Here is a 20147-nt window from a genome sequence, read left to right on the forward strand (position 1 = left end):
TCTTTTCCTTTCATTTTTAGTGTGAGCTTGTACATTTCCAACAGTCCAGAATTTTCTTAATTATGTCTTCTTCGGCTGATGTTTCTTCATTTTTCCAATACTGTGCAAATGTAATGCTCGCAGCTGTTAGTATATGTAATATTAAATATACACATTCTTTATCATAGTTTCCTGTGATTATACCTAAAAGAAATAGTTCCAGCTTAAAGTCTATATGTTTTCTTAACATTTTCTATAACCACATATGTATTTTTGATCAGAATCTTTTTGCTTTAGGGCATGTCCATCAAAGGTGGTAGTACATGCCTGGCTTTTGCCTACATTTCCAACAGTTGCTAGACGTGTTTTAAACATTTTTGCTAATCTTGCAGGTGATAAATGCCATCTATAAAACATTTTATATAAATTTTCTTTATAGGTAGCTGCCCTTGTTATTTTATAGTTTTTTCCCCACAAGTTTTGTCATTTTTCATTTCTTTTTTAAAAAATATATTTTGTTGATTTTTTCAATAATGATCTTAGGTGCTTAGTAAGCAGCATATTATCTGGGTTAGTATTTTTTTAAAAAATCAATAATGATTAATTTCTATAATTCCATAATCAGTATGTTAAGTAATAGTATGTTTCTTTGATCTTCCCTTCTCCCAATGGTATTCTCCTTTGTCAACATTAGATAAATATAATTATTAATATTTTTAATGCATACAAGGTTGGATATAAGCATTTTTTGTGTTTGTACAAATAACAATGACATCCATATATAACATATTTTCTAATTAACTTATGTTTCAATTGTATTTGTAAAAGTCATCTTGTTAAATCACTACATGTCCTGTTTTCAAAATTCTTATTTAAGCTTGATTTCCCCTCGGTATTCAAATCATTCTTCTTGGTCATAATGCTCTCAAAACTTTTGCCATTTTTCTAACTCTACCTTGTGCCCAAAGTTTTTTGCCCAAGTTATCATTGTTTCTTTGACTTGTTCATCTTCCATCTTCAGGTTTAATAAAAATTTATAGTTTTTTAATCAATTTTTCATCTGATGACAATAGTATCTGGTCAAACACTATCTGGTCTTTATAAAAACCATAGTTTTGGCATCTTTCTCATATCTCATTTGCATTTTCAAATGTGGCCACCATGATAGCTCAATTCTTTCTTTCAATTCTTCTTTCATTCTTGTTTAGTTTGTAGTTTCCCTTCAGTATTCAAAATGTCTCTATAAGTCGCAAGTTTCTCATAATTAATTAAATTTGGGTGCACAAACACTTCCATTGTTGAGATCCATCCTGGTATTTTCATATAAATTTTCATTTTTATCTTTTCCCATGTTAAAAGCAAAGCATTTCTTACATAGTGATTTTGAAAGTATTTATGGATTTTGTTGTTTCCATCCGAGTTGTAAGTTGTGTCCTTCTAAGTATAGTAATCTTTTGAGATCACAGCATTTCCTGTTCCCAGTTCAGCCTAACACAGGGGTGTCAAACTCAATTTCAGTGAGGGCCCCATCAGCATTGCGGTTGCCCTCGGGGGGGGGGGCTGGGTGGGTGTGGCCAGGGTGGGCGTGGCCTACTGGGTGGGCATGGCCAGAGTGCATATGGCCTACTGGGTGGGCGTGGCCAGCTCTACATCGTTCGCATCAAGGGTGCCTATGGGGGCCTGGGCAGGAGTGGGACAGATCTGAGGGTCTCTGGCAGAAGGAGGGTCTCTGGGCCAAGGCAGTGGGGGCCGTTCCCTCACTGTTTCCAGGATGGCTTCGCGGGCCACATGAAACTGGCCCCCGGGCCTTGTGTTTGACATGTCTGGCCTAACACATCTGTAAATTGGTTGGTAATAAAAACAGATCAACTTATTTAGCTGGTAAGAAGCTGTCCATTTTTCTAGATCACAGCACGTCTTGTGGAGTGCAGATCAGGCTCATTGGTTTTGTCTTACATTTTATAGACAAGATGTTGGGTTTATTTTCAGGTTCAGCAAAATTCAACTTGAACATTTCAGCATTATTGTGGAATATTACTGCTCATCCAGCTCAGCTGTCTTCAACGAACTGACATCTAAATTGAACATCTGGCATATCAAGTTTGGAACCAAGGAGTCTGTGGAGTTATTGCTATTAGATTGGCATGTAAGCATTATAGTTGCTTCTTGGATAGTTGTGCAGAAGAGACTAAAGAGTCAAATCAAAGGCACCCATACATATTTTGTACATACTATTTATTCATTTTAATTTTTTTTAATCCCACCTTTATTATTTTTATAATTAACTTAAGGCAGTGAACATAAATAATACTTCTTCCACCTCCTATTTTCCCCATAACAACGGCCCTTTGAGGTGGGTTGGGCGGAGAGAAAGAGTGACTGGCCCAAAGTCACCCAGTTGGCTTTCATGCATAAGGCAGGACTAGAACTCACAGTCCCCTGGTTTCTAGGCCAGCACTTTAACCAGCAAGTAATTTTCATCCAAATATGCATTATGGATTTAGCATGTTATAAGTGCCATATTTTAGCTGCAGTTGTAAATAGGTAATATATATATTGTCAAGGCTTTTTATAGCTATGACAAACTCCTTCTCAGCAACGCATCCCCCAGCAGACCCAAGAAGTTCAGATAAGTACATCCATTGCAGAGTATTACAGACCCATATGAACAAAGCAGTTCAAATTCTAGCAGTGTACAGGAATCCTGCCCTATATGTGTATGAACTGGTCTAAGCTTTAAATACTGGGCTCCTTCCTCCTCCCTTTTCAAGTCAACAGCTTTTGAACTGCTTGCTTTTTGTCCTTGAACACAGGTGTCAAACTCAATCGCGTCACGTGACGTATCGTGATGTATCACGATGTTTTTTGCCTTTGTGGAGCCGGGGTGGGCGTGGCCTACGCATGATACATCTGGCCCGCGGGCCACCAGTTTGACACCCCTGTCCTTGAAGGTTTCAACTATCTTTCCCATTTAAAAATTGCTTTTTCGTATCAGAAATTCCCATCATATCAGTCTTAATTCTTCTTATATGAACATCCAGCAGATGTCAGTGTAAATCTACAAACATTTAATAAGAGGCCTGAGAAAAACCATGATTTGTTTCTCCGAGAAGGAAGGAAGACTTGCCAAATGTTGTAAGGTCTGAACCTTGACAGTGTTGTTGGTGGTTTAAGAGGCAGACAAGACTATTCACTCTTGAACTGCTTGTACAAAGTCCTGTTGTTTTTAAAAGCTGTTTGTTAAATTTCAGTTGAGATCATCTGTTCCAGGACTGTCAGATATTTCAAAGTTAATGCATGGTACAAACTGTGCTGGACGAGGGTTTTTGTTTTTTGTTTCTTTCATTGTGTTATTCTCATGGACATTTTAATTATTAAAATTCTTTCTTACCCTCCTCCACCTCCGCAGTTTCCTTGGTTTTATCCCTTACTTTGTCTCTGTTTCATCTGATCCACATAAAATCAGAGAATCTGTAAATCTCAAATTGAATTACTTCTAGTTCTCTACAGTGGCAAACATCTCTTAAACAAATGTGTTATTTTATTTTGGGGCAGAATTTTGTTGAAGAAAAAGGTTTTCTTAGTCAACTAGACACTGCATTGCAAGTATGTGAAGCACAGAAGAACAAAATGATACAGGCTCCTAATTTGGGTAAGAATTCATAAACATCACAGTGGCTTGTATCATTCCCTTGATTTTCAGTGCTTGTCTGTGAGTATTATTGTTACAGAGCCAGAATCGCACAACCTATGAATTACAACAATGCATTTAAAGAACCTTAAGATTTAAGGGCATATAAAAAAATGGGAGAGGGGGAACTGTCAGAGGACATATTTTCCTTCTTGAAAACAGCCTTAAGAGAATGACGTGTGTTCATTGGGTATTGAATAGAGAATATTGGCTAGAGACAGAGCAAAGAAAGTGTAAGGAACTAACTAGTTCTCAACGGCACTACATCCACATGGAGAGAAGTAAACAGTGGGATACCACAAGGTTCTGTCTTAGGCCCAGTACTCTTCAATATCTTCATCAATGACTTAGATGAGGGAATTGAAGAGGAACTCAACAGATTTGCAGATGACACCAAACTGACAGGAGTAGCCAACACCCCAGAAGACAAACTCAGGATCCGGGTCTGGATGGGGAGGAACAGGCTTCGTCTCAACCCCGACAAGACGGAGTGGCTGTGCGTACCGGCATCCCGGGATATTCAGGATATCCCACCCCTCATTATGGGGGGTGAGTCATTACCTCCTGTAGATAGGGCTCGCAACTTGGGAGTCCTCCTAGATTCACAGCTCTCTTTAGAAGACCATATTGTAGCTGTAACTAGGGGGGCGTTCGCCCAGGTTCGCCTGGTGCGCCAGTTGCGGCCCTATCTAGACCGGGATGCCTTGCGCACGGTCACTCATGCGCTCGTGACCTCTCGTCTTGATTACTGCAACGCTCTCTACATGGGGCTACCCTTGAAGACCACTCGGAGGCTCCAGCTGGCACAGAATGCAGCCGCGAGAGTTGTGTCGGGGGTCTCCCGATACTCCCGTGTTACACCTTTGCTCCGTGAGCTGCATTGGTTGCCAGTTGTCTTCCGGGTGAGGTTCAAGGTGTTGGTAATGACCTACAAAGCCCTCCATGGCATGGGTCCAGAATACCTTGGGGAGCACCTGCAGCCGGCGTCAACTTCCCTCCGCCCAGTACGCTCCCACAGAGAGGGCCTCCTCAGGGTGCCGCCGGTCAAAGAATGCCGACTGGTGGCCCCCAGGGGGAGAGCGTTCTCTGTGGGTGCACCGGACTTATGGAACCATCTTCCGGTAGAGCTCCGGATGGCGCCTGACCTCCGCTCCTTCCGGCGCGACCTTAAAACCCATCTCTTTAAGGAAGCGGGCCTGGCCTGATGGGATGGGGTGGGTTTGTTATTATGACTTTAATTTTAAATTTGTACTATTTGTACTATGGGCATTGTTTAATCATGTTTTAATAATTTTAACTTTTGTATTTGTCTTTTACGTATTGCCCTGTTAACCGCCCTGAGTCTCTTGAGAGAAGGGCGGTATATAAATTAAATAAATAAATAAATAAATAAATAAATAAAAAGATCTTGAGAAACTTGAACAATGGGCCCTATCCAACAAAATGAGTTTCAATGTGGAGAAAAGCAAAGTTTTACATTTAAGCAGGAAAAATCAAAGGTATAAGTACAAATTAGGCAAGATCTGGCTCAAAAACAGTAACTGTGAGAAGGACCTTGGAGTCTTAGTGGACGATCACTTGACTGAACCAGCAGTGTGCAGCGGCAACCAAAAAAGCTAATACAATCCTGGGTTGTATAAAACAGAGGCATAGAATCAAGATCACACAAAGTATTAGTACCGCTTTATAAAACTCTAGTAAGACCACATCTGCAATACTACAGCCAATGTTGGTCACCATATCACAGAAAATATGTTGAGAATTTGGAAAAAATTCAGAGAAGAGCAACTAAGATGATCAAAAGCCTGGAGACTAAAACATACGAAGAACAGCTGCAGGACTTGGGTTTGCCTAGTCTAAAGAAAAAATATGGGAGACATGATAACAGTATTCCAGTATCTGAGGGGCTGCCACAAGGCAGAGGGGGCCAGGTTGTTCACCAAAGCACCAGAGGGCAGGAAAAGAAACAATGATTGGAAACTGATCAAAGAGAAAAGCAACCTGGAATTAAGGAGAAACCTCCTGACAGTGAGGACAATTAACCAGTGGAACAGCTTGCCCCCAGAAATCGTGGACCCTTCATCACTGGAGATTTTTAAAAAGAGGCTAGACAGACACTTGTCTGAGATGGTATAGGTTCTCCTGCTTGAGCAATGGACTGGACTAGAAGACCTCCAAGGTCCCTTCCAGGTCTATTTTATTCTATATTCTAATGGAATGGCTAGAATCTTGAACATTCAAGGACATGCATTTGTTACACTGTCATGAGATCTTTGGCCTTGTCCTCACTAAGATAAAATACAAATTTATCTTTTGAAAAAGATTACCCCCGTCTTCTCCCAAGTGTTCTTGTTTTCAGTATAAAGTGATTTTTTTTTGTTGTAGCAGTAATAAGCATTTAATGAAAGCAATTTGTGGAGCCCCAAAATATATTCAGTATTTTCCTGAGAACAAGGGAATGTACAACTTGCCTTGGAAGTGGGGAGAATTCCTAAATTCTTAAGGAAGGATTTTCAGGAAAAATTACTAAATAACCCTACATGGTTTTGTTTGCTGTAAGATAGGGAAGAAACACTGACAAGTTTCCTGAATGCATGTTTCTTGACTTTGCTTACCTATGACTGGTACCCTATGAGCCACTAAGCTATATTAATAAGATTTGAATCATCTATAAGGTAGCTATTTGGGACAGAACAAACATTATATTGTGTATCATTATTCCCTTGTTAGTAGATATGTAAGTGCTTTCCATCTTATGGGAGCCTACAAAAGAATGGTTTTGAATGGCAAGATGAAGTGAGACAATTTCATTAAATATAGGCTGAAGGCTTGATCCTTATGGCAAATTTACTTAACTACAGTTCATTCATATATATAATGCAAGGATTGAGTTATAATTATATGTTAAATATAGGTTGAGTCTCATCCCAGTGACATATTTATGTACCTTGTGCAAGTTGTTCTCTTTCAATCTTGATTTCTGATCTGTAAAATCTGCTTACAGCTTCTAGTTGTATAAAATGAACCAGGAAGGTCTTTGTATACAACTGTAGAAATGGTTAATGATGTTATTATTTTAAAACATTTTAGAAGTTGATCCTGAAGAAACAGTCAAATTGTTTAAGATGACAGAAGTTCAGATTTCCAAGTGCAGAGAGTACATTAACAATGTGAACGATACTTTAAAAAAAGTTTTATCATCTTGGGCCATTTATATGGAGAACATCCAGTTGCTAAAATCCTGGCTGGAAGAGACTCGAAAAGACCATCTTAAGAAGGTATGTTTATTTTTTTCCACAGTTATTGAAATTGTTTTGTAAATTATGGATGTACCATAAACATCATATGAATTTTAACATGGTCCTTTAGATATCCCCAGAAACTTTGGCAGCTTGGAATTCACGGCATGGCTGCTTGAACGAAGCTGGAAACTTTTTGATTGAATCCAGCAATGCAGAAGTGGGATCAGCTGTTTCCGGAGAACTGAAAAAATTGAACAGAAAATGGGCTAAGCTTATAAAGAAGACAAAGTTTGTGAGTGGACATAAATACTTTACTTTCCTAATTTGATCAAATCATATTTTAAGGTACTGTGAGATGTTATAATATTAACACCTCGCTGTACTGTGAGGTTAGAGGCTAGAGAAAGAATAAAAAGTTTCATATCATCACTTTGGGTTTAAGCTCAATGCCAATAGTTCAGTATTAAATTTACATAGCAATAGCAATAGCACTTTGACTTATATACCATTCCACAGTGCTTTATAGCCCTCTCTAAGCAGTTTACAGAGTCAGCGTATTGCCCCCAACAATCTGGGTCTTTATTTTACTAACCTCGGAAAGATGAATGGCTGAGTCAACCTTGAGCTGGTCAGAATGGAACTCTTGGCAGTGAGCAGTGAGTTAGCCTGAAATACTATATTCTAACTACTGCTCCACCACGGCTCCATATTCTATATTTACATATAAAATCTGCAGACTCATCCCTGGTTTTTTGAAAAAAATTCAAATGAAGTGATAACTAGCCTCCCCCAGATAGATGCTTATGAGATGTGTCAAATTTTAATCCTGTCATTCATAGTCAATTACATTTAATTTTAATATTATGTAAAATTAAAGTGAATATTATTATTCCTTCTGTATTTAATTATTTCTTCCTTTCTATCAAGTTAAAATTAGAATTCAGTGGCTGTAGGGACTAATCTCAAGGTTTTCTTAGACTGCAGTTATCATTTTTACAGAAATGGAATTTGCACTTGCATTTGACCTATCAATTTAAGCCTTCAAAAGTCATTGATGGTTTTGCAATAAATTAGTAACACAAGAGATTTATTGTGGCATAAGCCTTAATGGACCTACTTTCTTGTATGCATGAAATATTCTTAATTAGTAGATTTCTTTTTTAAGAAAGCATGGTGAAAAGACCTTGATATATGTTGATATTGCCACATTTTTAAGACTCCAACTATATATACAAGAACATTAACCAGTCATAATAGTTGTTACTTTATTGTGCTAATTGATAAAATCAATTAAAAGTATCATGTTTTTAGATTCTTGGATGACTCTCATTAATGCAAACACATACATAGAATAAAGCCACCAAAGTCCAATTAACAGACTTGAGGAATTTAACAAATGTTGTTTCATGTTTAAAGGAAATGAAATTTTTGAGGATGCAAGAGGAAGAAATGATGTTAGTAACAGATAACAGTGGAAATGTTGAGACTTCTAGGAAATTCAATCCAGACGTGTTTAATAATCCAGTACAACCCTCAAAGGAGCTTCCTAAAAAGTGCTTTGAAAAGGCAGAGGTAAAAATCTGCTACTTTATATGTATATAAACTGGAATTTTAGTACTTGCCTTATTTGCTGCATTCTTGCCATTCATTATGGATGATGTAGTTTTTGTGCATTTTCAAGGAATTATGGAGGGAGCGGAAAAATCCCACCCATAATCCTGCTTCCAGATCTGCAGATGTACTGGGCGGTTACTAATGCTCTTATGGTTACAAGTCATGATAATTATGCTGTTTTCAAATTACTAATAGCTGGGGAACAATAGTAAAAATAAGTTTATTATTATGATGATGATGATTCGTCAAATAAGTTTATTATTATGATGATGATGATTCGTCGCACAATCAGGCAGATATTAAAATTGGGTTTGGCATTTTTGTCTACTTATCGAATCCTTTCCAAGAACCTGGGATAGGCAAATCTGGATGTTTGACAGTGTTATAGATATCATCGCAGGAGGTAAGCTGTTCCGAGTTCCTTTTGCAATTAACTGATGGCAAATTTGTCAATGTTGATGGTGTTTAAGTATGCTCCAGTTGTTTTGGGATTGCACCCAAGGCCCCTTTTACTATTGGTACCACCTTTGCTTGTTTGCGATCTTCTTGCAACAGTGATCCACTGTTTTTGCACTTTCTTTCTTTCTTTCTTTCTTTCTTTCTTTCTTTCTTTCTTTCTTTCTTTCTTTCTTTCTTTCTTTCTTTCTTTCTTTCTTTCTTTCTTTTTAAATCAACTGTAAAGTCCATTATTTCATATTCTGCATTCTGGTGAGAAAGATGAGGTCTTGACCTTATTCTGAGAGATCTCCTTTTAAGTATTCGAAGGGTGTCATTATATTCTCCCTCAGTTATCTTTTCTAATGGATAAGCATACCCAGTTCCTTCAATCCCTCTTCATAAGAGTTTCTATTCTCCTATCATTTTCATTGCCCATAGTTGAACATTTTTCAATTTTCTCTGAATCCTTCCTAAAGTGTAGTGGCTAGAACTTGACATAGTACTTGATGTGGAGCTATGATCAAGGCAGAATATAAAGGGATTATTTTACCATTTAGAAATGGCACTTCTGTTTATGAAACTTATCTTTTTTCAGCCACATCTCATCCTATGTTATACATGTCTTATATTTATCTTTTCCATTTTCTAGTTTTTAAGAGGATCAGATCCACAAAGGAATTTTTTTTAATGCAGTCCTGTAAGAGAATGAATTACAAAAATGTACATAATCCTGAAATATATACATCTTCCCATGCTTGTCTGTATTTTGATCATGGTCATTGGGATTATTCCAGTTCCAGGAAAATATTCTTAGTATGCAGTTAATATAAGTTTACAGAAAGCTTAAACAGTAGGTTTTCCATCTTCCATCTAAGTCTCTAACAATTGTGTCAAAGGAAAAGATGGGTCACAGGCCTTTTGATGACAGTGGATACATGATGAGACTACATGACTCTTTTTCCTATGATTTTTCTTCCTAGATTGTTCCTGTTAGCCTTCAGACAGAGCCATGTACACCAGATGAGTTCTTCTCAGAAGATGAGGTCAAGCTAAACTTTGAAAAAGCTCACAAGGAACTCGAAACAATCCTTCTAAAAGCTATGCATCTTCTAGGCCAAAAGACAATTTCTGAAGAACCACATTCAAAATATGAAGTGAGTTAATCCATGATATCACTGCAGTATTCTAAAGGGCAAAATACTATAGCTGTCATAAATGAAAAACAAAAGTGGGTACTATGCGAGCTTTAAAAATACATGTTAAGGATGTCTCCAGGCAGAAGTTTAAAAAAAAAGTATGTTCTACCAGTGTTCCTTTTATGATACCTTGAGGTCTGTCATTATTTTTAGAGGCTTAATGAATTCTTTATATCTTGTAAATGCTTAAGGCAGTCATTTTACCTGTTAAAGCCAACTCCCGAAACAAGCCTGGCCCTCTATACTTTTGGAATGAGATCCTCAAAATATTATGCAAAATGTGGTGCAGTCTTTGAATTGATGGAAATTGTATATCCCAGATATAAATAATCTGCACTGTGAAGAACACCAAAGTGATGTCTCCAAACCAAGTCTGAAAGCACATGTTTCAGTTAACATGTTTTATGTATAAGCTTGTGAGCTGCAATTCCTGCATTGGTTGGAAAAGATATTACCAGACCCCTGATTTTTTGCTGCCATAGATTAGCCACCTGTTAACAGAAACAGCAACCTTATGTTCATTAACAGTTACAATTTAGAAACTATAGTTAATATTGGTATAAAGTCGTTTCGTTACCTGTAAATATTAAGTTGCCTAAATCATCATAGTGTTAGGGTTCATACTGTATAGATACCAGTGTACCCAAATAATATAATGTATTACTTGCATCTTAGAGTTCAGTAAAATAATATTTTTCTTTTTTTAAAAAAGGAACGGCAGTGCCTTTTTTCCTTCTGCTTTTGATTGTAAACTAATTGAAATATGATGGCATGTCCTCAAGGGATGCAGCTTCTTGGTAGAAAGCTGCATCTAATATTGTTAAACAAATACACTTGAGTGTTTAACTCAGGAATCCAGTAGGCCACACCTGCTGGTTTTATCTAGTGAGGGCTATGCGGCTGAGATAAGAACAGGGTAGAGTGGAGATACTTGTAATTTTCCTATTCAGTGCTCTAGAGTTATATCAAAGATCTAATGGGAAGGGATAGTAACAGGTCTTCAAACTAATAAGACCAGAGAGCCTAGGAAAGATACACAGACTAGTCTGTGATGTTATCTGCCTGTTAGGGCTACAGAAACTATTCAGTGCATTATGTCCTAGGGGCTGACTTAGTGTTTCTCGACCTTGGCAACTTTAAAATCTGTGGACTTCAACTCCCAGAATTCTCCAAGCCAGCATGAAAATACTGAATGCACATCAGATGAACTGTTCTTGTTCTGATAGTGGCTTAAAACAAGTTATTTCAAAGGCTGTCCCTCTATGTCCAGCAAACCTTGTTTTAATCTGTAATTCTACTGGAATCGAAAGAACACTTGTATCACCTAGGCATGAATCTAATTTGGGGGGTGGTGGCTGTTTTGATTACCATTCTGTAATTTTATGTCACTTTCTTCCAGGAGGCTTTTAGCATCTTGGATACTAACATTCTTAGCAAGTTTTTGAAAGCCGTGGAACAACTGAAAAGCATTTTATCGGCTCATGAAAAGGCACTGGTGGAGGAAAGGAGCAAAGATGTTTGTGATAGATGGGAGGTGAGAAAATGTGCTTGGAAATACATATTTTAATCAAGAAGAAGCCACTTGAGTATTTAATATTTACATGAAATGTTTGCAGGGTTTTTTTCTGCAGTATGAGTGATATAATGGTGAGAATTATTAGCTTCATCCAAAGAAACCTAGGCTGAAGATATGTCTCAATACATTAGTTCCACTAAGTATTGACGGACAAGTTACTTTTATGTGGTTACCAGAACTTTCTCTATATCTACAGCAACTGTATAGAGCAGCAGTCCCCAACTGTTGCGGCTTGGCAGCCCAGCTGGGGTAGTGTTCTGTACTAGCCTGCTACCGGCCCTGCAGATAAGGCAGGGACAACCCCTTTTACAAGAAGGCAAGAGGCTGGAACTAAGCCTGCCAAATTTATTAACATAAAAACATAAACAGAGCAAAGAGAGCAAACACGAACCATGAAACAGGAACTATTCAAACGGTTGCCTTCAGCAAACCAGCCCTCCCACGCATTCCCCTTTTATACAGTTCAGGGCGTGGCTTCTCTCTGCCTCCTTCCGAGGTGCCCCATTGCCTTCCTCTATTTACTCCTGATTGACTGCCTCCTGCGTCGGGCGTCCTTGAACAGGGCCAGCTGTGGGTCATCTTCATCCACGCTGTCAGGCTCACACAGCTGGGTCTGCATCATGACCAGGTGGGAGGGGCCTGGCTGAGGGCTCTCATCAGCAAGCTCTCCAACCCCCTCAGCAACCTCTCCAACACCCCCCTCCTCCTCCTCTGAATCATCCGACCCAAATGCCGAACCCACAGGCTGACCCTGAATCACAACAGGTAGGGAGAGAGAGATAAACTAGGCCACATGACTGGTGGGCTGGTGCACATGTGTGCACATAGTCCAACTTACATGAGTGGTGGGCTGGCGCACACACACAGCTTGACTTGCATGAGTGGCAGATTGGCACACATGCAAGCAAGTGCCCGTTGGCCTGCTGCTCGCACAAGTTGAGCTGCACATGCGCTGACCAGCCACTTACACAGCTCAGTTCCAAATAGGCCACAGCCTATTCATGTTTTAACTTGCTTCCCTTTTTAATAAAATTGTCAAATATTTAGACAACGTATTTACAGTATATAAATATTAGATTACTTGAAGAAATAAAACACAGGATGATATTTTGCTATTGTTCTCTGTGTGTTTTATTTGTTCATTTGTTTTTCATCATGGATTTCATTGTTAATCACTATAGACATTTTTAATGATGGGAAGTGCCTAAATATGCCAAGCAAATTTGTAGAGGAAGATTTTGTGAACCTTTCTATATTCTCTCTCTCTCTCTTATCCACATTTCCTTTGGGTGAAATTTAATCTTTTAATTACAACTTAATTCTCCTATGTTTATTTTGCTGTTAATTGCCTTAAATGCTGTGTTAGCTGGAAACTCAGGAAGATTGCAATGAATAGACACATAGCTTGCAGGGTTCTGAAACTAACATGTTATTCTGATCTTAGAACAAGATTTGGATGTAAAATACTTCCCTTGCCACTTAAAAAGAATATTCAGATTTGGCCATCTCTTTTGCAGGCTGCTCGCTGTGAAATCATGTCCTATATTCACCTGAAATTGAAAATCGAAAGAGAGAAGTTCAATAAGACTTTTTCAAATCTCAATAAGCAGATAAATAAAGAGAAGAAACTGCTCAATGCGGGGAAAACAAAAGGACTTATTGAGGAGCATGAGGTACCATGTAAAATTGGCATTCTCTTTTGTTTCTCAGACATTTTTTATTTTACAAGATACCATATAATGGGCCAGAATTACAGTTGTGGTTTTCTGGTATTTCAATGCCACGAGAGATTTCCTTTGACTCTGTTTCCTGACATCATTGTCACTGGGAGAGGCCAAAAACTAAACTGGAATTGTCTGCCTGCTCAACTGGGAAACAATGTAAAACTGAATGATGCATTAGTATAATGATATAATGATGTATTTAGTAAGTTGGTTAGCTGCATATCCCAAAGTGAAATAATTATAACCTACTAGTTTAGTAGAATCTATATACCTGAGATGAAAATGTGCATATTCTGCCTGTCTACAGTAAGTAGACAGGATAAATTTTTTTATCCATGGTGGTACCTGTGAACTAAATTACAGATGAAGAATAACTGGGTAGGTATTCTGATCCTTTTAGTTTTTTCTCTACTATTTGGCTGTCCAGTATTTTGGATTTTCTTTCTAAAAGGTGTATGTCCCTGTTTGAAGCATGGCAGATAGAATTTATATATGCCCCTTTGCATATTCCAAGGCACCTTTGGATATTGAATTTGATGCAGCCTTATGGATTAGTCATCTAATGGAGCAAAGAGCTCAACTACACATCAACAAGGACAATTGAATGTGTTAACAGATCAACCCTCTGGCTTCTGAATTTCAGCAGACATTCCTCATCCATAGTGTAGCCATAGCCATGATGCTTCAAGAATAGGATTGGTTAAGTTAGGTTTAAATATGTTTGTGGGATTGTCATTAAGAGTTTTATAGGAAGAATGCAGGTAATTTCAATAGTCAGTTAACAAGGACTTGGAGTACTCAAGATCTGTATCTGCATTTCTGTATCCATTTAGGCCTTCTTTTCTCAGCAAGGTAGCCTGGGTGAGCTTAATACTTGCTTACAAGCTTTGAAAACAATGAATGATAAAATAACCAAAGTGGAAAAGGAGTCCAAAATTAAGTTGCCAATTGCAGAATATGAGCAAAAGAAAAAAGAACTTCAAAAATGTGCAGCAACTATTTACAATGAGTTGGTATCTAGGACTGGCGATGACCATTCATCTGAGAAAGAGTGGGTATTTTCAATAATTAGTGTAGAACTGTGGCATGGGGGCACTTATAGTTGGTTTAGCATAAAAATGCTTTTGTTGGAGATTCTTAACTATTACACACCTTTGACAGTCCCTCATTTCATGGCTGGAGTAATGGATCTCATTATGCTGTAAATTAAAACCAGACATTTTACAAAATGTTAGTGTGGTAAGCTATTTTGGAGGAAGGAGCTTATAAGTCACCATTATGTGTAAATTGGTCCTGAAATTAAAATACTTTTTCCAAAAGGGGGACATGGAATGGAATGGAATGGAATGGAATGGAATGGAATAGAATAGAATGGAATGGAATGGAATGGAATGGAATGGAATAGAATAGAATAGAATAGAATAGAATAGAATAGAATAGAATAGAATAGAATAGAATAGAATAGAATAGAATAGAATAGAATAGAATAGAATAGAATAATAACTTTATTGTCACTTTGAATGTACACTAATTGGCATACATTAAAATGAAATTTTATTGCATTCAGCTCACAAAGGGTCACCACCTCCAATATACACTACATATATGAGACGTGGGAGCAAAGAAAGTCAGACTCAGAACAGCAGTGGGGTGACTTTATGTCACCGGCTCTAACCATTCTTTACATGCATTGCAGTATCACACAGGTGCCCAAAAAGGGCAGAACTTATAGCACAATGTTGTGATGTTGTTTCCATCATTATGATGAAAATAGCAAGTCCATGCAAATGCTACTATTTGTGATGTAGGAATAGAACATGTCAAATTTTAAATCCAAGGGAGAGCCAGGGATGGAGATGAGAGAGAAAGAAGACAAGAAATGAAATTTTGGAAACTTTGAATTACTTTCTTAGTAACTAGTAACTTAGTAAATAGAATTGGGATGGTCCTTTTCTTTTTTCCAGTGTTGAGAAGTATTTTTCATTGCTCTGCTCTGATGTTATTTCATTTTAAAATTCAGAGATCTTACACCTGCTTCAGTCAATGAAGAGAAGGTATCATCTCAGAATCCTGAAGCTGAAAAGGTAAGAGTCACATTTTAATGTTCATTTAGATCAGCCTTCCCTAATCCAAAACTGAGTTTGGGGAGTCACATTCCATCTGGCTGATGAAGACTGATGTATGTCTGTAGATCAATGTCTGTAGATCAATGTCTGTTTGTTATTAGGCGACAGCCTGAAAAATAGTCTTGCATGAATTACAGAGCCACTCACTGGAAACCTGAAATTCATAGGTGCTGTAGAATTTGCCCTTTTTTGCACAACATTTTTGTCCATTGGTGATGATAAGGTCTGTTTAGTATAGCATAGGGTTCATGCTATTAATTCATTAATATCTTTTGATATCAAGGCTTTTAATACAAACTGTTATCCTATAATAGCAGCTGCGTTGTATACTCCTCAGATACAAGCAGTCTGTTACATCCCTTCTGCAGCATCACCTTCTGACGTCTACCTTGAGTGCTAACTCCTTGGGCTTCCAGAATGGAGCTGGCTAAGTCAGTCTTTCTCAACCTTAGCAGCTTGAAGTCCAAGTTGCTAAGATTGAAAAATACTGGGCTTAGCAGTTGCAAGTTTCTTCTGCCTCAAAGTTCCCTCTCACTGACCAAGATGCTTTGCTTGGACACTTCAGACCAACTGGATAGTATATGGATACAGCTGGCTATGAGTGGGGTGAGAAGGCAGTGAAAGTCACAGGCGTTCTTAGAGATGGATCCTCAACATCATTGCATTATGATGCAGATGACATAAATTGCAGTGAAATTTCATCCTTTGCATGCAAAGTCTGCTGTGCTAAGACCTTTCAAACCAAGGTTTTTCTGTATTGCAACTTTTTAAAAGAAGCAGAAAAAGTTATTATAATCCTTCCTGAAATCAGGCATAAGTTATTCCCTTGACAGCCTCTGAATTCCATGTCTGGATAAATCTAATTTAAAAATATCTTGGAAGTTTCTATTAGCAATTCCCCCCCCCCCCGATAATGGTTTTGAATAAATAAATATAGTTGAATTTACTTGTTCTGCATAGTCATTTACTTATTCTGTCTAAAAGAAATTGTGAGGAATAGTATTTGCCACTTTCATAATTCTGATTGGTAAACCAGAGAGCAAATCTCAGATGTTTATTTGAAAATTCAGATTTATTTTAAAACTACCTTCTACAAGCATTTTAGAACTGTATTCTGTAAAAGTTGTAATTTCTAGCCTGAGCATATTTTACTATTTTGCCATTCCTAATACATAGGAAAAAATAGTGCAATAAGGACATTTGGCTTTAGGTATGGCTGAACCCAGCCTTTATGCATATGGAAAGTTCCTCTTTATCAACATGAATGGGAAAATATAAATGTTCAGTATCCCAACTTTTCATATAAAATGTCCTGAATTAGGATAAAATAAATCTGTGAAAGTAATTTCCCTTGTGGCTTTATAACCTTCAGTCTTTTTATATGAATCTTTAATTTTGGGGGTGAGATTTCTTTTATATGGAAAATTATTCAATATTCTATTGAATATACTTAATTATTGTTATGGATATTGCAATTATTTATATATTTTGGTTATATTTTTAGGATTCAGAAGATGTTTCTTGTATAAATTTGGAACCAGAAAAGGGATTTCAAAATGGCAGACAGCATGCAGAAAAGTTGGAAAGTGATGGAGACTTGGCCTTAAAAAAATTAAAAGAAAGGTATATTTCAGTGTAAAATATTGAGGTGACAAGAAATAGGTATTTACCAGAAATATCTGGAATAAATTTGCAAGCATCTTTTTTTTTTTAAAAAAAAAAAATAAAGCTGAATCTTCAAACTGGCTTACCTTGTTTTGATCTGTCAGATTCCAGTCCTAGAATTCTTATAGAGAGTAACATAAAATGTATTTTCCTCAAGTTGTTCTCTTTGGACTGCTCTGAATAATTATTTTAGATTTCACAATCATTTGGTCTTTAAATAGCTGAGGGCTCTTCCAATTGAGAGAAGTGCCTTGCTTCATCTCCTTTTGGAAAATTTCCACGGTGTTCTTTCCTCATCCTCAGAAATCAGACCTCTCCTGGTTGGATTTGCTTACTTGCATGTTGAACAATTTAAGAGCCTGCTTTTTTGTACATGTTTTTTGTGGCCCTTGGCCAGAAAGTAAATTTAAAAATAAAAAAGCACATTCAGTTTAGGATCTGGAAGTAAGAAGATGATTGCATGTCAAGATGGCTGATAGAAGAAATGAGAAAGTAATAGGAAACAAACAGTTGTATTATTTCATGAAGAGGAGGAGGAGAAGGCAGCATTAGAAGAAGCAGGAATCTTGTTTTCATGTCCAATTTTGCATAATATTACTAATGATATCAAGTTTTCTCTTAGCTATGACAAAGCAAGACATAATCTGAAGCTTCACCTGAAGAGCATCAGAGAGACTATAACTCTGTCTTTCATTGATGATGTGAAAAACATTTCTTCCCTCCAGAAGAAATTGCAAACATTGGAAGTAAGTGTTTAGGTGCTTTCTTAATTTGTCTGTTAAGTCAGGGTTCCTCAGACATTTAGCATAAGTGGCTGTATTTGGGATTTTGAGAGAATATAATGGACATGTTCATAAAATGGTTATTAGGTCAGGTGGAGCCAGTTATAAAATACTTGTAAACCAGAGGACAAATAACAGCTTAGGATACAAGTATCCTCATTTGAGTTTCTGACAGTGACTCGGGGGCCACTAAGAGAGCCAGTAGTACCGTTAGTATAAGATTCTGCTTGAGGCTCATGCTTTGGTTTATATCCTGTTAACTTCATATTAATTTTTTTAAAAAAATATTTTTTTAAAAAAACGAATTTGTAAGGCAGGATGCTTGGTGGATGCCAAAGAATGTGTCACTGCACTTTTGCTCAACAAGCACCAAACGTAATCTTGGGGTATTATGTAGACAGGTGTTTATTTTGCCAGCAAAAAACAAATGGATTCTAATGGGTCACTCCATGGAACAGCTTGCAAAAGAAACATACTGCAGGACATATTGCATGACACTTCTGTTTATGAAAGTAAAGATTATAGTTTGCAGTCCTTAACTGTTTCTTGGAACCTAGCAATGGCTAACACAAGAGTTTGAATAATACCTTCTCTAGGCTTATCTTTTCAATTTGAACAGAGTTAGCACTGGTACTTACTGAGCATTCATTAGGTTCAGAGAAATTAACAAATGAATTAATTTAATAATTACATTAATTATTAAAATTAAATTAATTGATTTTAATTATTAAATTTATTAATATTCCAATTAGAATTTATATGAATGTATTATAACCAATAGATGAACTGGCTGTGTGTTGTCTCAGTTAAAACACTATGTTAAACTATGGAAAAAGGCATAGTTGAACTTTATTTCTATGTTTTTGTTTATAAATCTGACAATGTTACTTAAAAAAAATATAGCATGTCACTATTTATACATTTTGTTTCAGGCTTTAGATAGCAAAGGTGATTCTTCCTGGAAACTGTTGGATTCTGTGGCTTCACAGTTAGTAAAGTTCTCAAGTGAGATGGACAATTCTGTCATCTCTGAGAAATCTCTGGAAGATTTGCACAAAGAATGGGATGAGCTCCAGTTTGCTTTAGATAAAAGGTACAGTTGGCAAATTAAAACTTGAAGAAGTAGTGGGCTTCTAATTGAATGGACATAAGGGGAACACACATAGATTTTGTCTTCAACAGAATCAGTAATGCCCTGTTCTGAACTAGTCTGACTTATCAGATGGTGTGAGAGATGGAGAAAGTTAGTTTAGCTTGCAGATTGCCTCCTAAGTATTCAGCTGTTCATGTGAAGAGGGGATGGCTTATGTTCCTTATGGACTGAGACCACAGAAAGTGAGAAGAAGTGATAATGCACAATCTGGATTGATTTCTAGGAAGGTCTCTTTTAAAAAAATAATAATAATCATATTCATCTAGCCTTGAAAGGGAACAACAGAGATTCCCCAAAAATGAAGATAACAAAGATGTGTTCAAGTTGCCCCATCGTTATGAACTTCTAAGGAAGTCGTAGTAACTGATATCAAACATTATATCAGATTAGATTTGTCAAACATGGCACATCCACTTAGATGGCCAGTTCTTTCAATAAATTCTGCAGGCAATGGAAGTAATCTTGGGAAGTTTTGCTCTGTTTCTAGACTTTATCCTTATACTCATGTGGGCTAGATATTTTAAACAAAATGGTCAGTTGGGGCATTGATTATCCTACTCCCATTAGTCAAATTTTTACAAAGTCTGGCTGATGCTCAAAAGCTAAGACTTTTAATGAAAAAGCAAAAAGCAGAAATTATGTTAATGGAGTTGTATCAAGAACTTTGTTCCTATATATTGTACAATGTGTGGAGACATTTCCTTAGGTGATGTTCTGTTCATTTTGCACTTACTATCCTTCAGGATGGAATCTTTAAAGGCTGCTTTGGCCCTTGTTATGCCAATAGAAAATGAGTGGGTCTTACTCTGCAGATCAGAAGAACAACTTTGTAAAAGAGACATTCCACGTTGTATGATGAGTAGAACTGATCTTCTGTACAAGAAAGTGAAGGTTTGTACTGATCATGTTAAAATTTTCTTTGGAATTCAAATAATATCTATTCATCTTCAATAGATTACCC

General features: G+C 37.1%; 1 protein-coding gene across 13 annotated transcripts in view; it reads left to right on the forward strand.

Moving 5' to 3' along the window:
* The window catches only part of SYNE2 (spectrin repeat containing nuclear envelope protein 2), a 244648-nt gene that overhangs the window by 49714 nt on the left and 174787 nt on the right, over positions 1 to 20147 (forward strand). For all 13 annotated transcript variants that reach the window (XM_083350942.1, XM_083350953.1, XM_083350943.1 and 10 more), the window contains exons 14-27: positions 1969 to 2125; positions 3535 to 3631; positions 6761 to 6948; positions 7040 to 7204; positions 8329 to 8484; positions 9945 to 10118; positions 11560 to 11694; positions 13254 to 13409; positions 14294 to 14511; positions 15481 to 15544; positions 17091 to 17209; positions 17874 to 17997; positions 18966 to 19126; positions 19930 to 20077. In XM_083350942.1, the coding sequence (XP_083207068.1) occupies positions 1969 to 2125; positions 3535 to 3631; positions 6761 to 6948; positions 7040 to 7204; positions 8329 to 8484; positions 9945 to 10118; positions 11560 to 11694; positions 13254 to 13409; positions 14294 to 14511; positions 15481 to 15544; positions 17091 to 17209; positions 17874 to 17997; positions 18966 to 19126; positions 19930 to 20077 (2062 nt within the window). The remainder of the gene's footprint in view (positions 1 to 1968; positions 2126 to 3534; positions 3632 to 6760; positions 6949 to 7039; positions 7205 to 8328; positions 8485 to 9944; positions 10119 to 11559; positions 11695 to 13253; positions 13410 to 14293; positions 14512 to 15480; positions 15545 to 17090; positions 17210 to 17873; positions 17998 to 18965; positions 19127 to 19929; positions 20078 to 20147) is intronic.

The sequence above is a fragment of the Vipera ursinii genome (genome assembly GCF_947247035.1).
Source record: "Vipera ursinii genome assembly, chromosome: 1".
In the NCBI taxonomy this organism is placed as follows: Eukaryota; Metazoa; Chordata; class Lepidosauria; order Squamata; family Viperidae; genus Vipera; species Vipera ursinii.